This window comes from Parus major, chromosome 3 (genome assembly GCF_001522545.3).
Source record: "Parus major isolate Abel chromosome 3, Parus_major1.1, whole genome shotgun sequence".
NCBI lineage: Eukaryota > Metazoa > Chordata > Aves > Passeriformes > Paridae > Parus > Parus major.
Genome location: NC_031770.1, coordinates 54,520,883 through 54,538,927, shown reverse-complemented (window position 1 = coordinate 54,538,927; position 18,045 = coordinate 54,520,883). Strand labels below are relative to the sequence as shown.

The 18,045-nt window shown below is 39.9% G+C and overlaps 1 protein-coding gene across 4 annotated transcripts in view; it reads right to left on the bottom strand.

Annotated features, from left to right (window-relative positions):
* Nucleotides 1-18,045, bottom strand: part of IPCEF1 (interaction protein for cytohesin exchange factors 1) — an 82,895-nt gene that overhangs the window by 34,965 nt on the left and 29,885 nt on the right. For 2 of the 4 annotated variants that reach the window (XM_015621410.3, XM_015621409.3), the window contains exons 2-4: nucleotides 8,639-8,689; nucleotides 2,910-2,946; nucleotides 2,076-2,245 (exon numbers count right to left, since the gene is read on the bottom strand). In XM_015621410.3, the coding sequence (XP_015476896.1) occupies nucleotides 2,076-2,245; nucleotides 2,910-2,946; nucleotides 8,639-8,662 (231 nt within the window). In that variant the 5' untranslated portion in view covers nucleotides 8,663-8,689. The other 2 variants (XM_015621412.3, XM_015621411.1) reach the window with 2 other exon arrangements.

The window sequence follows — 18,045 nt, the reverse complement described above, 5'->3', positions numbered from 1 at the left end:
AGGCTTTAGCAAAGAACACCTCCTCTCCTTTTCCAAACCCCGCAGTTACTGACATTCTGCAAACACTGACTGAATCTGTAGTTACATGGAGGCTGCACTTTAAGCTGCCAAAAGAAACCTTGAGTTTTTAACATAAAAAAAGAGTGTGAGAGTTGGCAGAAGTTGAAAGCAAAGAGGTACTACCAGCTAGCATGCTTAAAGCACAACTGTGATAGGTGAGCACTCAGACACAAGACAGGAGTATTTTGAAGCCATGTGAGCTCTTCAGAGGAAATGAAATAAATTGGAATGAGGCTGACACTTATTTTTCAGCCTTGTTCATTTGGGGGCAGTCAGTGACAGTCAGGAGGTAGGCATGGACTAAAACGATGAGTCTAGGACTAAAAGGATGTCTAGGAGCACTGGAACCAGCATGATCACGGTTTCTCTGGATCTTAGGAGTGGAGTTTGACCAGGCCAGAACAACTGAAGGAAGTGGAGGAATTTGCACTTCTCCCCCATCACTCTTCTCTTCCAAGAGGCAAACTTTTCCCAGTCTTGCCTTTTTTATTTCCTCCCATCTTGATTACTCCTCAGGATTACTCCTTTCTGATATTTTCTGTATCTAAAAAGACATGTCAGCCAGCCAGCTCACCTTTCTTAAAACTGCTTGGCCAGAAATACAACTGCAAATACAGATTTATAAAAGCCAATATTAATAAGCTTTTGCAAGGTATTAAAACTGCTTATTAGTATTACTGCCTCACCATGTCTTTCAAGCAGAGATACTGTTAGTATTAGGATAAAAGTGCCTTTTTAAAACTGTTTTCCCCCAATTTTACAATTTCCTTTCTTTCTATGCATGTATTTGACATAGTCTTGAAAGAAATCTATATCAGACTGCTACTGTCATAAAAAGCAACAGCCCAAGACCAGCAGAGTTGCTTTCCTTTACCCCAAAAAGAAATAGTTAATATCATCTTGAAGTACCAGTCAAAGTTTTTATTTGTATTTTTAAAAAGTAAACAAATATCTCTCACACACACAGAAGCAAACAAAAACCCCATGAAAAACCACTAACACTATACCCACAACTGAAGGGAGCATATGAAATAGACTACGTGAGTAAAGCTTTGTTTAGGGTATGTGGATTTTTTTTAATGGCTTAAACTATTTTTTTTTTTCCTGAAATAGTTAGCAAAATTTTTGATGGGGATTACTGCAGTGGAAATAAGTAGATGGAAATCATCCAGATTGACTTTGATTTTTTTTTTTTTTTTAATTCTCTAAGAATTAATAAGGGTTTTTTTAATCTTTCATCCTTTGCTGTTCCTGTGACATGCTGATTTCCAGAGCAGATACTTTGCGTTTAGGGAACCTCATGTCCATCCACAATTTGGCTGCTGAGTTTCAACCTGTGTTTTTGCTGGCATACTCTAATTCTCTTCACACTCTAGTTCTTAGCTCTGTCACTCCATCGTTTGAATGTGATAAGAGCTTTTTAGAGGTAGCAGTGCCAGACAGCAAAGTGAAGGGAATAACTATATCTGAATCTTCGTAGGATGGGCAGTCAAACCAAATAAAAATCTCTGCCCAATCAAACAAGCACAGAGTAAAGCCAGCTGCCCTTTACCACATGAAAAAAAAAAAAAAAAGAGGGACAAAAAGTAAAAGAAAGAAAAAAGGAAAAATAAACCAAGCACACACAAACAGAATAATCTCAGTATGAAAGAGGATGGAAAGAGAAACAGGAGAGACATTTTTGAAAATTAAATTAAGAAGCAGAAGAAGAAGTGAAGAAGCATTCCTGTTTTGAGTCTTGACAACAAGTGTTTGCAAATTGCCTATACCCAGGAAAACATTTCTCAAATTCAAATGCCACCAGTGCCTTTAAAGAACAACTCTTTACAGTGCAAAACAAACAGCAAGTTAACATTTCACAAGTCTTCCCAGATCCCAAGAAGTGTCAGGGTTGAGAAATAAGCCCAGTTATTTGTACTCAGGGTGTACCTAAATTGTGACCCCAGCTTCCCTTGTCTCAGTCCCAGCAGATGCTGTTTGTCTGGCACCCGGGGCTGGCTGGACGCTGTACTCACCAGCTGACTGCTGTACCAATACAGTGATGACTCCTTTAGCACACACCAGAACTTTTTCCATTTGTTGCCAATGAAAGCTCCTTTTTCCTTCTTTTTGTAGAGCCATCCCTGGCAATCGGCTTGCCCCAGCTCTTTGCACGATATCCTCCGTCGGCTCATTATAAAGAACCCTGTGCCATTAAAAATACAGTGTTGTGCTTGCTTAAAACTGCATTACCAGGAAAGATGTTACTGCCAATTAAGGATATCATCCTTTCTTAGGAATCTCAGCAAGTCATCCAAACATATCTTAAAATATACTTAGAAGTCATTGAGTTTTATAATGGCTATGACAGCAACACACATTCATTTTAAAGGCTTGCTGATGTTCAGAAATAAAACAGTAAGCTATAGATAATGCAGATACTAATTAATGCTAAGATAACTATACATGAGGTTTTGTAAATTAAAAATACAGCCTTTGATCCTTTTAAGAGAAGCATGCATATATTTTCCCCTCACACAGCTGCACTGAAAAGAATACATTTAAGTCAGCTAGAGAAAACTACTATGCCAAGTACATGAAAACCACTAGTGTGTATGTCTGTGCAGGCAGCTGATTCTGCCTCACTGATTTCCAGCTTTGATTCAATTAACATACCACAAGGATTTAGTCCAAAGGAACAGCCCGTTGTCATTTTTCTCAGAATCGGTGTAAGAATCAGTGGAGTTAAAAAGCAGCTTTTCACCAGATGAGTAGCAGTACAAAATCCTCACCCTCCCAAGAATAAGACATACTAAGAAAATAACAAAAGAGGAATCCAGGAGAGAAGAGAAAAAACAATCTCTCATTACCTTGACTTTTCTTTTTTGCCTTCTGACGCAAAGGAACCTGTAAGAAATGCAGGAAGGAAAGAAAAGAGGAAATTTCAGATTGTGTTGCAACATTTGTGTAGAAAGGGGAGGGGGAAGCAAAAGAAGGACGTGGTGGTGATGCTGGTGGTATATGCAGGATGGAAACACATAACCCACTCACTGCTGAAGGGACGTTAGCAGCTGAAGCAAAAAACGTGTTAATTAAAATTGATGTATAGCTAGTTGAGCAAGAGAGCAAACACAAACCTATTACACATGTGTCTATCTACTTCTGCTTCCTGTTTTACATCCACAGGCAGCGTCTACTTCAGTGTGCTTGCCTGAGTCGTATTCTGGGGTTTGAAGTTAAAAAATAGAAGTTAAAACTCCAGCATTTTAATGCTTCATTAGGCTCCACAAGGAGGATTTACACACATGAGGAGATTAAAATACATGCCAGATGACTGATAGTCATTTAGCTCATTCTAAGAAATCCTGAAAAAGAAAAAAAAAAATTATCTGCACCTTTACCTTTTTTTTATTTAATGCAGAACATGTATTTTTTTCCCTATGAAATAGTTTCATAATATTTCTTAAGAAATATCTTCTTACAAAAATCCCACAAAATACATGGAAATTGTAGTCACTCCATAACTAACACAATTGAATTTATTTACGCATTTGCAGTCTACATATTTAATCCTTAATTAACACATAGAAAATGAAACTAAAAGAGAAGACCACAGAACAAAAAAGGAGGTAATTGAAAATGGAAGGTATGGATTTTGGAGTAAATTCTCCCAAGACAGGATGGTTGGTTGTGTGATTGTGGACAAAGTACTTGACTTCTCTTTGCCTTAACCTTTCCTTCTCTAGTGTGAGAGCAAAAGCACTCACTTTTTTCTATTTTTAGGAAGGGTTTGAAGCCTCTGGATGACAAATGCTGGTTAAAGTGACGTATGATTTAATATGCTGGCCACAACGTTGCTATGCAAGCCGGTAGCTACCTGATCCACTGCAGAGCTACGCTATGAACATCCCTAATGGAGCCCCTCCGCCTCGCCAGACAGCTTCTCAGGAAAACAAAACCCCATTTCACATCACTCTTCAAAAATCTGATGGCTCTTCTCACAGGCAAGTTAAAGGTGAGTAAAGCTAGACCGCCTGCAGACAATGATAGAAGAGACCCTGTCACCAGTATTTACAAGAGCTACAACTTTCTGAAGCAGGCATCTCTGCAGCATGTACCAGAGCACAGAGCCATGTATCACAGTCCTGGGCTTATCTGGTGCCTATTTGACATGACCTGAACAACACTTGTGGGAGGCTTTAGCAGGCATGAATAATCCCAGACTCCTGTTTAATTACTGAGTATTCTTTTTTTCCTTTTTATCTTTTTTTTTTTTTTTTTTAATTCTACCACTGCCTCGCTCTCTCTGACTATTCTCCATGACAACACACAAAGAAAAGCAATAAGAAAACACATCAGCTCTATTAAAGACTCTGCTATTTCCCCATCCTTTATAGGCCACCCTTCATGTCTTCATTCCAAAGAAACTTACGCCCTATTTAGGACACACAGAAATAATAAACGGCCTCAGGGAATCAATGGGTCACACAAACTAATTACTTTCCTTCAGAGCTATCCAAAATGATATTAAGAAAAACAAATATGAATCAGGTCTCCTGACCCAAAAACTATGTAGTAAAGCAGCATCACATCTTTGCCATGGCACTTATATTGGGGTCATTTCATCTGTAACCAATATAAAGTCATACAAAAAGAAGAGTGATACTGAGACAGGATGTGGCTCTCTCTACACAACTGAGGAGGAAGCAATCTTTCCACTAACCTTGTTGATAATCTAAAGAAAAATAGCATGGTCTGTTGCTCATCTGTCAAGGAGTTAATACCCACATTATGTAAGTCATCAGTTGTGTCTCACTTTATATCAGACTGAGGCAAAAGCTGATCACCTAGTACGAGTTTGGGCTAGCTAAAAGAATTTACAAATTCATGTGTATTATTCTGTGACAATGATGGTATCCTGCTGCAAGTTGATATGGGTGATGAACCAACCCTCTTCATATATTGTGGGAGGAGTTGGGAAATTAATCATGGAAGTCAGAGCAGTTTCTCCAGCCAGAACTGTATTTAGTTTGCCTGGATAAAATCAGCGGTAAATCTCTAACAAAACAGCTGCCGAATGAAATTTTTTGAATTAAGATACATTTCTTGTTATCTTTACAAGTATTCCTGAAAATTGAGGTAAATTTTCAACAAATTACCACTAAGCTTGGAACTCTGCAACTTCTGGTTGTGTTTTAGTGCTGTTCAGAAACCCAGCTTCATCCTATAAAAAAATGTGTGTTCTGCTCCACACAAGAGAAAGCTCTTATCCCCAGCTGTAGCAATAAAATCTGGTATGATTCACTAAATTGCATTCTCAAATTTTGTTGATCTATAAACAAATAAAAACAACCTCTTTCTCCAAAGCACAGTGTTTGGAGTCAGATAGATACTTTATGAAATAAACAGTTTTCAGTAAAACTGTTTTCATCTCAGACCAATAGAAACCCTATATTTAAATGAATCTACCACAAAATTCATAAAATGCATCACCAGTACACTTTGGATTCAATTTTCCATGAGAATACAACACATTAGCAAGTCTCCAGTGGCAAAACTTTTTTCAAGAATTAAATTAAAGTTTACTTCGCTGAAAATTCTTTTATAAAAAAGTAATAATCTTTTATATCAGCAGACCTAGGTGAACATTCATTAAGAGATACTTATAAGTTTCACTGTTCTAGAGATTCATACCAGTGCAGAACAAAGAGAAAACTATGGAAGGCAGAGTTGTTACCAATAAAACCAGGGGTATAATAGCAGTTTCAGATGTGAATGTACTATAACTAGCAGACATAGCCACTGGAACTAATTTGAAACTAAACCAAATGTTGTGATTTTGCTTTTAACAATGGTGGATATTTTTCTATAATTTTCAAGTTCCTACAGGAAAGTGATTTATTTCATTATCACAGGTTCAACTGAAAACAAACCAAGAACATCAGATGTATTTCTATTTCTTCTTACCAAAGGAAATCTGAGAGCAATAGTCCTCAGAAAGCTCTGGGATAACTGCAAAACATACACTTCTGTGCAAGACTGGTAATAGAGAGTAGGTTTTAATTATATTGATTATATTAACTATATTATTATAGTAATTGTATTTTGTAGGCTTTAGTTTGCTAAGGACTGAACAGGATGGGCTAGTGATCCTGCAGAACAGCACAGACTTCAAACTTGCTATCTATTACTCCTCCACTTGGCAAACACACCATGAGTGAGTTGCAAAGGAACCTGTTCAACTCTGCATTGTTCATAGCCTCTTTTGTGCCAGGCAGGCTCCAGCGATGAGCAAAAACATTTGAGAGAAGTGACAACTTCAGCAGAAGCTTCTGTCAGTTTAAATGTCCTATTTTTCTGCAAAATCACAGTACAATTAAGACTGAAGGGACTTCAGGAGGTCATCTAAGTCCACTCCACACCTACTGGAGTGGTTTTCCAGGACTGTTTCCAGATGATTTATGCATTTCACCAAGTGTGGAGACATCGCATACTCTCTGGGCAACCTGTGACAGTGCCCAGTCATCCTCACAGTAAAAAAAGTTTCCTGATGTTCAGAGGGAACCTCCTGTGTTTTAGTTTGTGTCCATTACTTCTAGTCCTGTCATTGGGCACCACTGAAAAGAATCATAAAATCATTAAGGATGGAAAAGATGTTTAAAATCATCAAGTCCAACCATCAACTTAACACCACCACCACCATGTTTGCCATTAAATCATGTTCTCATCTCTGCATCCTCCCTTCAGGTATATATGCACATGGATAGGAGCCCCCTGAGCCTGTTGTCCGAGCCAAACAGTCCCAGTTCACTTAGTTTTTCCTCATATCTTAGATATGAGGAAAAATCCCTTAATAATTCTTCTGGGCCTTCATTGGGCGTCTTCAGTGTGTCATGTGTGTCTTATATTGAGATGTCATTCCAGGGGTGCCCTCAGCAGCACTGCATAAATTATGACTTCCCTTGACCTGCTGGCAATACTTTGTCTAATGTGACCAAAGATACCATTTATCTTCTTTGCAGTATGGGCACATTGTTGGCCCGTGACGTCCATCAATATTGCCAGGTCCTTCTCTGCAAAGCTACTTTTTAGCTCTACAGCCCCCAGCATATATTGGTTTCCCCTAGCAGTATCATTTGTGCTCAAATGGAGCAACAACAGGGGATAGAAGTCAGTGGGCTGGACAGGCTTTGGCAGTCTCTGCACAACATCCTGGACCCTGGCCCCTCACAGGCAGCAAGCATCTCAAGAGGGTTGGTCAGGCCTACAGATGGATCCTTTGTCCCTCGCAGCAGGGAGTCACCCACTGCAGGGTCTCTCCATTTCTTCCTGCTAGACCCACATGGGTTACAGCTAAGTGAGCCACGTCCTTTGCTAGGGGACACATCTGGCTCCTCCTCAATTATGAGGGCAGTCAATCTGTTCCTAGATGAGGTGGGAGCTTCCTCTTGATAAAAGAAGTCATAGACTTCCATCTTTCCAGTTCTCCAGAATGTTTTCTTGCTTTGCTAGCAGGCATAGACACCGCCCACTTTTCCATTGCAGGAGGGGACTGACAGTCTTCACGCTGTTGTGTCTCGGAGAGGACCCTGTCTCTCTCCCTTCCACTTCCTCTGAAGCTGCACACTTTGCACGTTCCTCCTGAACCTCCTCCACTTGCCAGCACAGCTCCTCCAGGAGGGCCTGTAGGGCTGAGAGATAGCTCCCTTGGCCTCAGGGAGAGGTTCCTGACACCCCTTGAAGTCTGGGACTTGGAGGGCTGCTGCCACTCTGTGTGGAAGCCTCTGCCCTAGCAGGGACAGCTGTTTCTACACCTTCTGAGGAAACTGCCCTGTTACCACCATGTCTAAGACTGTCACAGCCTCACAGCTTCAATAGAGGCCCCCTTATTTCACTCTTTCTTCACACCCTGCTGCACAAACTGATGGCTCTGTTGGCTGCTCTCAGGGCAGGTCCCTCCCAAGCACCAGCTAAAGGACTCCTGACACTTCCTAGTCAGAGGGAGCTGCATCAAAGGCTCCAAGAGCCCTTGGTCAGGGGCAACCTGCAAACCTCCCCAGGAATCAAAATGGGGTGAAATAGGTATATGAGGCTGTTTCAGGCAAAGTTTTCAAAAAGTTTATGTGGAAAAGCAGAGGCATTGGGCTAATACGAAACAGCAGGCTTCATGTTTCATGAAATTCGACTCAATGCTTAAGTCTGAGAAGGCACCAAAGGCAGCTATGATCAACAGTTTAACTTTACAGAGCTGTATTTTCTTTAAGCTTCCCAAGGGTTAGGCTGTGTGGCTAAGAAAATCCTTTGCTAAGCTTATGTATCTTAGGTTACAGTTATCTCATCCATGGAGGGGTAGAACATAGAAGTGAGGGCACCCGTATCATTAGGCATGTGCAGTAGATTTCATTTTATGCTTACAGCAGAACTGGGGCAACCTCTCTGCTTGGGCTGGCCCTAAGAAAGGTCTTGTTTGGATACTGATGCTGTTCACACGTGCTATTCTTTTATGCTGATCAGGGTCTTTGTGACTACAAGGATATAATCCCAACATATGACCTCTTCAGATGATCAATAACACTGGCATAACTTCAATTATACTTACAAGAATATTGCCATCAGCTTCCATGAATGTTTTCAAAGCTCAGTGGAAAAGCTGTGAAAAGAGAAAATTTTGTGTACTTAAGCTCTGTATTATATTTTCATACAACATAAGTCTTGGCAGTAGAGTAAAAATTCTTTAAAACATTTTGTCCTTCTAACTCCACCCTCTGACTTCTTTCAACCCCTAAAAAAAAATTGTCCAAAGACAATCCCATGATATGTGAACTGATTTTATTGATTTAGAAATCAATAAGCAGTAAGTAGCATTAACTCAAAACTACCCAAGCTTATTTTTATGGAATAAACAGAACAAAGCTCATGGATGTGACCAGAGGGTTGCTTTTTACTTGATTGTGATGGGTTTTGGAGGTTTGGGGGGTTTTAAGAGGAAAGGCAAGAGAAAGAATAAATAAATAAAATTTAGAGTGGATTTTTTTGTTAATTTTGGTCTTTAGTCTGAATGAAATCTATAAGGATTTGGATTCCTGCTTTGTTAAAGTAATTCCCAGCATTTTCTGGGAATACAAATTAAGTAACCTTCTGGTTCTCCTGAATGGGATGAGGCTACTCATTTTATAATTGATTGAAATTTTCCTTTCTGGAGACCAAAATCTGTGCAGTCCAAGAGCAGACTCTGGGATTCTATTTTCCAAAGACACACCAGGTTGTAGGTCTCCATTCAGGTGGCAGATGAGGTGATTTCATTTGGTTAACTCAAGCACCTGTCAGCTCCCTGCGTGGTTTATCCTTTGGTTGGTAGAATGGGCAGATGATGAATCGGTGCAGTGTACAAGATGAATGAAAGCATACCAATGTTTTGGTGCCAGCAAAGTTCCTGTAAAACTCACCCCTGTGCCTGTGAAAGAATCATGGAGGAAAATGGGAGAGGATACAAAACTCAGCTGAAGCAAGCAAGAAAGGATTTCCAGAAATAGAGCCACACTTCAGAAGAATTTCTAACAAGAACATTTTCCTGTTACTAGAACCAGTTATTTAAGATATGTGCCACTCTTCATACATAATATTTGTCTTAGTTTGAAAATAAAGTCTTAAGAAAGAAAATAAAAACCCACCTACTGGCTTCCAGCAATTTCAAACCAAAAATAGAAAGGCAAACAAACATTTATTTTTCTGGCTCGCAGCCGTTTCTGTTCAAAAGTAGAAAGAAGCACTTTCTATAAGTAGCTCAAGTTGAAGTAATATCATGATGAGGAGAGATGTTATGGCAAATAATTTCAAGGATGTTTAGAAATCATAGCTAGTACAAACAAGCAGAGGAAACACCTTGAGTTATACAAGTAAATTAACACTGAGCCTCAAAAGCAGAGCAAGAAAGAAAGGGGATAACAGACCATATCACAGTAATTATTGTGACGTGGCCCTTTTCCTGTCATTTCTTAATTTCATGTGTGCCTTGGGTTTGGGGAGGAACTGCACAGCTTTGAATCAGACACAGTACCAGAAGCAAGAGGAGAAGCATTAGTTAACTGGCAAGGCAATGTTTCCTCCTGTATGCTTTGTGCCAAAGGAGCTGAAATGGATTTCAGCTAACCCTTCTCAGTGACTTTAACTCAAACATTTGTTTAGTTTCCAGAAACTGGATAAGCAGTTTTGAGCCAGCACCCAGTGTTCAAAGGCAGCATTGACTTCTCTCCCATTCTAGTTACAGAATATAATTTATTGTTCCCTGTGTAATGAAAGATACTTTAAAAAATCACACAGTCAGTGCAGAAATAACTCTTAGACACATAACCTGAGTTTGTTTCTCCTAAGAAAGCCTCACCTGAATGAGATTAGTTACTCTGTGAAAAGGCATTAGTATTTTATATCCACTCAAGTGTACTCAACTGTTTCAAAGCTAACATTTTGGAAGGGCATAACCTGCTTATCTCTGCAGTAGAGAGAAATAAGTGATTATTTTCAATTTTGTACAGGTGCACTGTGGGAAAACTATCTATCCTTTCCAAACAGTCAGGTGAATTAGGAGAAGGAGCTGGATAAATGTGGCCACTCAAATAGAGCCCATCAATCTCTGCCTTAGTGGATGGCTCAACATGACTCTTCAGGGGCTGTCTCTGGGAACCACAGCCCCCTGCCCCTCGATAAGCCCCTCACACAGGCTGCAGCTGGGACCTCATGATGGGCAATGCCCTCACTTGTCCCTCTGTGAGGTGGTAGTGGTCACACCATGGCAGCTCAGGGGTGTGCTCAGGGCTGGCAGCTTGGCCAACAGAAGAGCTTCCCATGAAAGCCACACCTGAGCTCAGGAGCTTTGCAGGTCAGTGAGAGGTTAGTAAGAGACAACCCTTCAGTTCACACCATCAGCAAGGTGTCCTGACTCCTCGCTGGAGCAGCTGCTGCAGAAGACTCAGCCCATTTCACAGCACTCACAGTGCTATGTTACAGCCTGAAGACCTGTGTGTACCCTTGTCCTGGCTTAGGTGGACACTGAATTTGAAGAGGAGTGTCACCCCAAAAGGTGGGTGTGGGATTCCAACCCTCTTACTAACACTCTCCACTTATAACAAGATAAATTCCAGGAACAGAAGGAGAGGAAAACCCTCCAGCCTACAGATTAAGGTGGAAGATGTGCAACAGGATTGCAGTCTGCTGTAATGGATGCTCAGTTTGCTAAAACTGAAATGTGGAATAAATCAAAGAGAGAGAATTAAACACAGTAAACCCTCTCCCACTTCAGATGGCTTCAGAAACAGTAAACCAAACTTGAATCTCTCATTTTCTGGAGGCTAAACTGCAATGAATGTACTCAATAAAAGCAAAGGGGATGGATTTACATTATCAGCATAGAAAAACCATATCTATATTTCTTTAGCTTTTCTGGGAGTTATCTGAACCACCTGACTTCATTTCAGTCTGAATTGAATACAATGTCAAATGTGGTTTCAGTTAAAGGATTTCTAAATCAAGTTCTAAAGGGCTTTTTTTTTATTTTGATTTAACAACTGAACTATAAAAATCGGTTTGGATATTTTTACTAGTCTCACTTCACCCTTGCTTTTTCAAGAAGAGTAATAAACAAGTGTGAGCAATAAACTGATGCAACAAACATGGAAATGTGACAGGTGACTTATCAGAAATGTCTTGCAAGAATAGATAGAGGTAGTCTATTTGACTCATCATCTCTCCTAAAATATACAGAAATATCTCCATAAAGATCAAACATAGTTTGAAAGGGTGGAAAAAAGGGAAAAGAAAAAGATAACTCTGTGGTTCCAATGACTCTAATTGCAAAAATCAATCTTAATTCATTAGTAATATTCCTCTTGGGAAAATCAAAATCCACAAGGCCCTATGATGTCTCTTGCCAATTACAAGCTACAGTGAGTATGTCAATCTGCAATGATCATGGCGTAAGCCTGCCAGACATGCCTTCCAGGCATCTTTCAGATGACATCCAGAGTGGACATATGCCTTCCTGCTTCTGAGCAAAATATTTGATATATGCAACGTGACTCAGACTATCTGTGTCACAGAAGCACCCAAAAAGTGCATAGCTAAAGCTCCTGTTCAGGTGGTACTGACACAGACTACTCCAAAAAAAAAACATTTATATCTTACCAAGCAGCAAGCCAGGGCTGTAGACAACCTGGAAAATAAGCTCTGAGCTCTGTTTACATCTCTCACACTGGTCAGCAGCTTTAACCCCTGTGCTTGTTTTCTGTTCATTTGGCTGCCTGCAACAATCTATCTGCACTTCAACGGGCAATGAATTGACAGGTGATATGAAACTAGTGAGAGTGCTACAAAACTTTTCCCCCCAAAAATCAATGTTTACTTAATCACATATTTCACCAGACATTAGGAATAGCATTGCCCCAATTTACAGCGACGCTTGAAGCACTGTCCTGTGGCAAGGAGACAGCCTTACATAATAGTCCTAAATCATCACATTACCTCTAACTGGGGTTCTTGCAACAATGCAGGGGGAAAATTATCACAGTGATCACAAGCTCTTAATTGTCCTTGGGCTTACCAGAGATCAATTTAATCTGACAGAACCTTGCCATTAACCACTATTTAGTCAGCTCCAGTCAGGTACTTAACTGGTTAATCAGCTATCTAAATTGACTGTCTAACTTGTACAAGGAGTTTCTTGGCCTGCAGATTTTCTCTCACATACAGGCTCACCAGGGAAGATGGATATTAAGGTGATACTTTGCCTCAGGGCAATGACAAATAGACACTAAGGTAATTTTCACAAAAGTTCATGGACGCATCCCATCCTGGATAAGGTTGCTTCACCCACCTTGGTCCCCATGACTTTATGTTTCCAATTGCAGAAGAAACTACAGATTCACCATTGGCATCAGAAAAAGCAAGTCTATGGAAATATAGTCACAAGACATAATTGTCAGAGTGTACCTTTAGCTTTGGCCACAATAGATAACTTTAACCTTTTGAATAAGCATTATACTTTGAAAAGACCAAGGGGCTCTTTCCACAGGCTTAGCAGCAAGAAGCTGCATTTTTCACATCTAATACATTTATATTTTATAAAACAATTGGTTATAACATTGTTTTCAAATGCATTTGGAATTACTCAATCCCCTCATGTGAAAGCAATTTAAAAAGATGGCTTCTGACTCTGTTTGGGAGAGGGCCAGGAAAAACTGGAACAAAGTTCACTGCTCCTGTGTTGGAGACAGAAAGGGTCTGGAGACATCGCCCTGCTTGGATCATGGCCAGGTCCTGTCAGCCCAGCTGGGAAGCCCAAGGGCAGCAGGTTATATGTGCTGACAGCTCTGAGCAAGCAGTTGCAGGAGTCAGTGCTCTCTGCCTTCAGAAGGAGAGGGGCTGGAAAGAAAGAGGAGGTTCAACAAAAGGAAGACATGCTCCAGCTGCCTCTATGGCCTCACACTAAAATGAGGAAGCAAAATGGCATGATTAATGAAGTGCATCTGCCCTAAATTCCTTGTAGTGTTGAACTGATTCCTAGTGCTGCAATGCCTGAAGGCCAAGGAAGAGTTTGCAGAAACATTGAGCGCAGTGCTTCAATTCCTACTGCCTCCTAGCTGGCTTTTTGGTTTTGCTGTGGCAAGCAATGAAAGCAGGCAAAGTTAAGCTGGCTGCAAAAATGGATGAAGAGTTAGTGTGCTGAAGGGGTAAGGAAACACTCCAGGGACAAAGAGGCACTTCCCTGATGTGCTGCTCTCTTCCAAACATGCACAGGTTTTTTGCTAGTCCAGAAGATGAAACACAGATGGGAGGAAGGGGAAAAAAAAGTAAAAAGCCTATAGACCCTCCTGAGACAACAACCTAAGGTGTTTCTCTTGAAGATAGTCCCTTGTGAAAAGATACAGATGAGGAGAGAGGACCATCATTCCCTCCTCTATTTTTTCAGATCAGTTGCTCAGCAAAGACAGTTTTGAGGGAGCACTGCAAGGTCCAGTGCATAAAGAGATAACAAGGACATGATTCACCCCAGCACAGAGGTACAGAACTGCTGCTCTATTGCAAATTTGGATTATTAGTTATTATTATTAGTAAGAAGAACCTGAGATATCCTCACTGGAAGGCAGTTCTGAATAACCTTTGCTGTCATAGCATTGCAGGAGGTTTGTGCATCCAATGGAAGGTAAAAATTGCAGGGGCATGCTTTCAAGTCCTGCATTTGAGAACAATAGGCCAGCAAAAATTATTACTGTTTGCACCCTCTGAAGCTCAGGTGTAAGTCTTCTCTCTTCCACTAAGGGAACATTCATTGTATCAACAACACTATACAAAAAGCCAGCATTCACACTTCCAGGGAAATCTCAAGAGAACAGATTTTTAAAAAATAGAGCAGAATCATTATGTTGATGGTTATGAGGATGAAATGGGTAAGAAATATCTGGGGGACTTGCTGCTTCTTCTATCAAAGAATTCCACTCCACATTCTCAAGAAACTGAAGTCTCGAGAATCCTGTCTGGCTCTTCATTGAAAGACCAGGAGCAATGAAGAGTTTATCTTCCTCCCACACATCAGAGCACAGTAAATACATGTGCTGCACTCAAACATCACCTCTGCAATAGGGCAATCCCAGTGGCGAGAGGCATAGCAAGGATAAACTGCCCTGGCAAGTTTCACCAGAGGAGGGTGGAACTCCTTCTGCTCACAATGTCATCTGCTGAGCCATACAGATTTGCAAGTGGCCTCTTTTTTGCCGTGGCTGAAAGACATTTCCCCAGGAACAAGAGAATGGAAAAAACTGGACTGCTGACACTACAGCTTCTCCAGAGAAATTTAGCCAGAACCTATTCCTCAGTTCAACATCCATGTGTTAATATAGAATATAGAATTTCTCCAAGGTCTAGGACAGGCAGGCCAGTGAGCTGGGCAGGCAACAGGAAGCCAAATACTGTTCTCAGTGTGTCTGAGTTAGACCAGACATGGACTGCGGAGAGACAGAAAAAATCATCACTAGGATGAAAACTCAATGATGAGAAGGGACCCTTAGAAACATTTTGCCCTGAAATCCAGTTTAATTATCAAGTAGCTTGCCTGCTTCTGGACTGTTTTGGCAGTAGATTTGTGTTTCTTTTAAACAGATTGATTCTTGTCTTCAGTTGCTACCAGCCATATTTACTTTGACTTACATTTGCAATAAGCAAGAGAAAAAAGCCCCTTCACCACACAAGAAGATCACAGTAAGTGACATCTGCTACAATACAGACCCTCACCAGTGTGAAAAGGGGGTCTTGTCTAAGGTGGGTAGCATAACAAGCTGGTTGGCCCTGAGAGTTGCAATAAAATTTAAAAAAACCCCTATGACTGGTTGCAAATGATGTCTGCATGCAAATGATTCCTGCAGTACTTTTCTTCAGCCTTCAGAGCCTGTAGGCATTTGGGATTTATTTACTGATTCTTGTTTCTTAAATATCATAGCCTTTGCCAGAACATCTGCACAAAGAAATAAATCATTAGAGATAACTATTTGCTGCTCCTGCAAATGAAGATCTGACTACATCAGGCACTTGCTTCTTGAATCTTACAGAAATGAACACTTTTCTGTACTCCTTTTCTGCAGTGTTTCCCTCACTGTAGTAAAATATGAAATTAAAACAGTGAGCCTTTTTCTAAAGGAGAAACACATATGTTAAAATTACTTACATAGAAATAAAAACTGAACTTTTTCTTTCACAGGAACAATTTCAAGGTTTTCCCAGATCATCTGGATTTTCTTTTATGCCATAAGCTGTGTTTTACCAAACTTTTTACTTATATTCCACCATCCTATGGTTCTTACAACATTCTACAGAAAGTTAATTTGTGTCTTATTTCTCTTCTAAAGAGAGGCCTCCTCTCTTCTCTGATTTTCTCCTAAAACATTCCCAGATCTTTATGTCCTTTTATATTTAAAAGTGTTTTCCAATATAGAGCACCTCCATTTTTTCATAATTCTTACACATGTATTTTGAAGGTTTATAGTAGAAAAATAATCAAAATAAATTCTTGACTTCTCAGTCATTAAAAATAATAAAGACAATAAAAAATTATTATTATTACCTATTTGTATATCTCACAGTAATTGAAGCCTTAATAGTTATTCTTATTTCTGTGATCATCTTTAAATAAATTCTTTTAACATGTTACTTCAATTTTTCCTCTCATTGGCAACAGAACCAAATATGGTATTAAAATTAATAAATGAGAGGTAAATGCTTGAAGAAAAGCAGCCCCACAGTTGGTATTTCCCATTGAAGCAGAGCAATTTATAATATATAATTTATAACAATAACAATAACAATATAATTTCTAAAGTTAAGCATGTTGTGATTGAAAATGTTTATTTTTCAAATTATATTACAGTCCTTAAATTTAATTTTATAACTTATATACAATTAAGTACTAATATAATATTCATCCAAATTTGTAAGAAGGTTGGCACAAGAAACCTATTTCACATAAATTGGGCAGACTTTTGACCATCAGTCTGTGATGTATTGAGATCAATGAGGATGAAAAAAATTAAAGCTATTCCAAACCACTTCAGAGGACTCACTTTCAACATGCTTGTGTTGTTTTTTTATTAAATGTCTGCCACTCCAGAGTTTAAGCCCCAGTTCTTAGCAGGAAAAGAAGATCTGATCTGAGGGATAGGAAGAAAGTATGCTGAAAATGTTGAATTCAAGGTAGCCAAGGCTAAAACTCCGCAGAGTCAGGTCAGAAGGCTGAACAGCTGTTCAAACTGGATGTCAGTCCAATTTTCAGCACATTTCATAATGTGTTGCATGTGCAACCAATATGATCCTACTTTGTCACGTCCTGAAAAGGGAAAGCAGAGGAAGCAGCAGCAGAGGAAAGCTATGGACTCCAGCTGAGCACCCACTGTCCTTGCACATCCAGGCAACAATGTAGAACCCAAATAGAATGTCATCTGACATAGCATAAAGTTATATTGTGGCCCAAAAGTAGGAGTGACATGTCTCCACATGCTGAGCAGCTGTCTCTGTCGCTGTACAAAGGTTACCACCAGGAGACAGACCAGAGCACAACCACCACCTGAAAGTCCATCTGATCAGAAATCACTGAAGTGGAGAAAAAGCCCTATGGACTCAGCAATTAACCAGTACAAGACCAAGACTTTTCCATGGGTTTAGGAACCCAAGACTAGAGTTAAATTGTTGTGATTCACTATGTTTCTAGGATTTTATTTTCACAATACATCTTTGCATTTCATTTGCACTTCATTTGGAAATGAAGTGTATGCCAGGCACAGACAGCACATCCAGAACACAGAAAACTGCAGGAGGGTCTTGCTTACCCCTGCAATGGTGTGTACTCCATGGCAATTTAGTACACAGATTCAACCTTCATCTCAGCATTGCTTTAAGTGTGCTGGTAGCACTTGGGCAAAACCCACAAGACCACAGGCAGAGACACAATACAAAAACCACAACTGAAAAAGAAAAAAAAATCCAGTGCACTAAATTCCTAGTAAATAAATAAAAAATAGTGATACTTTCTGGCTCTCCATTGCAGCTCTCTTCCCTTCCCTCCCAAAATTCCCTATTGTGCTCTTATCTGTAGAGATGCTAAACAACCAATTTGGGAAATGCTGCATCTTACTAAATACAAACATCTTCACTCTGTTGCTTTCTGAGAAAATTTGACGATTTCACATCATCTCCTTTCTCCTTGCACTTTGTGAGATCCACACAAATCATTTAAAGACTCTATTAAGGAGCTGCAGAAAGCTCAGACAATAAGCAAATTACTGTGTATTAGCTGGGACACATTAACTACCAGAGAGCTTTAAAGCAAACTGAATTGCCTGATAGTTGTTTTTGCTTTATATTAAGAGAAAATAAACACAATTAATATGACTCAGCTGGTACGGTATTTTGATGGTGCTTGTACCCAGAAGCTTCTCCTAGAAGAACCTGGTAGACTTGGATGCACCAGAA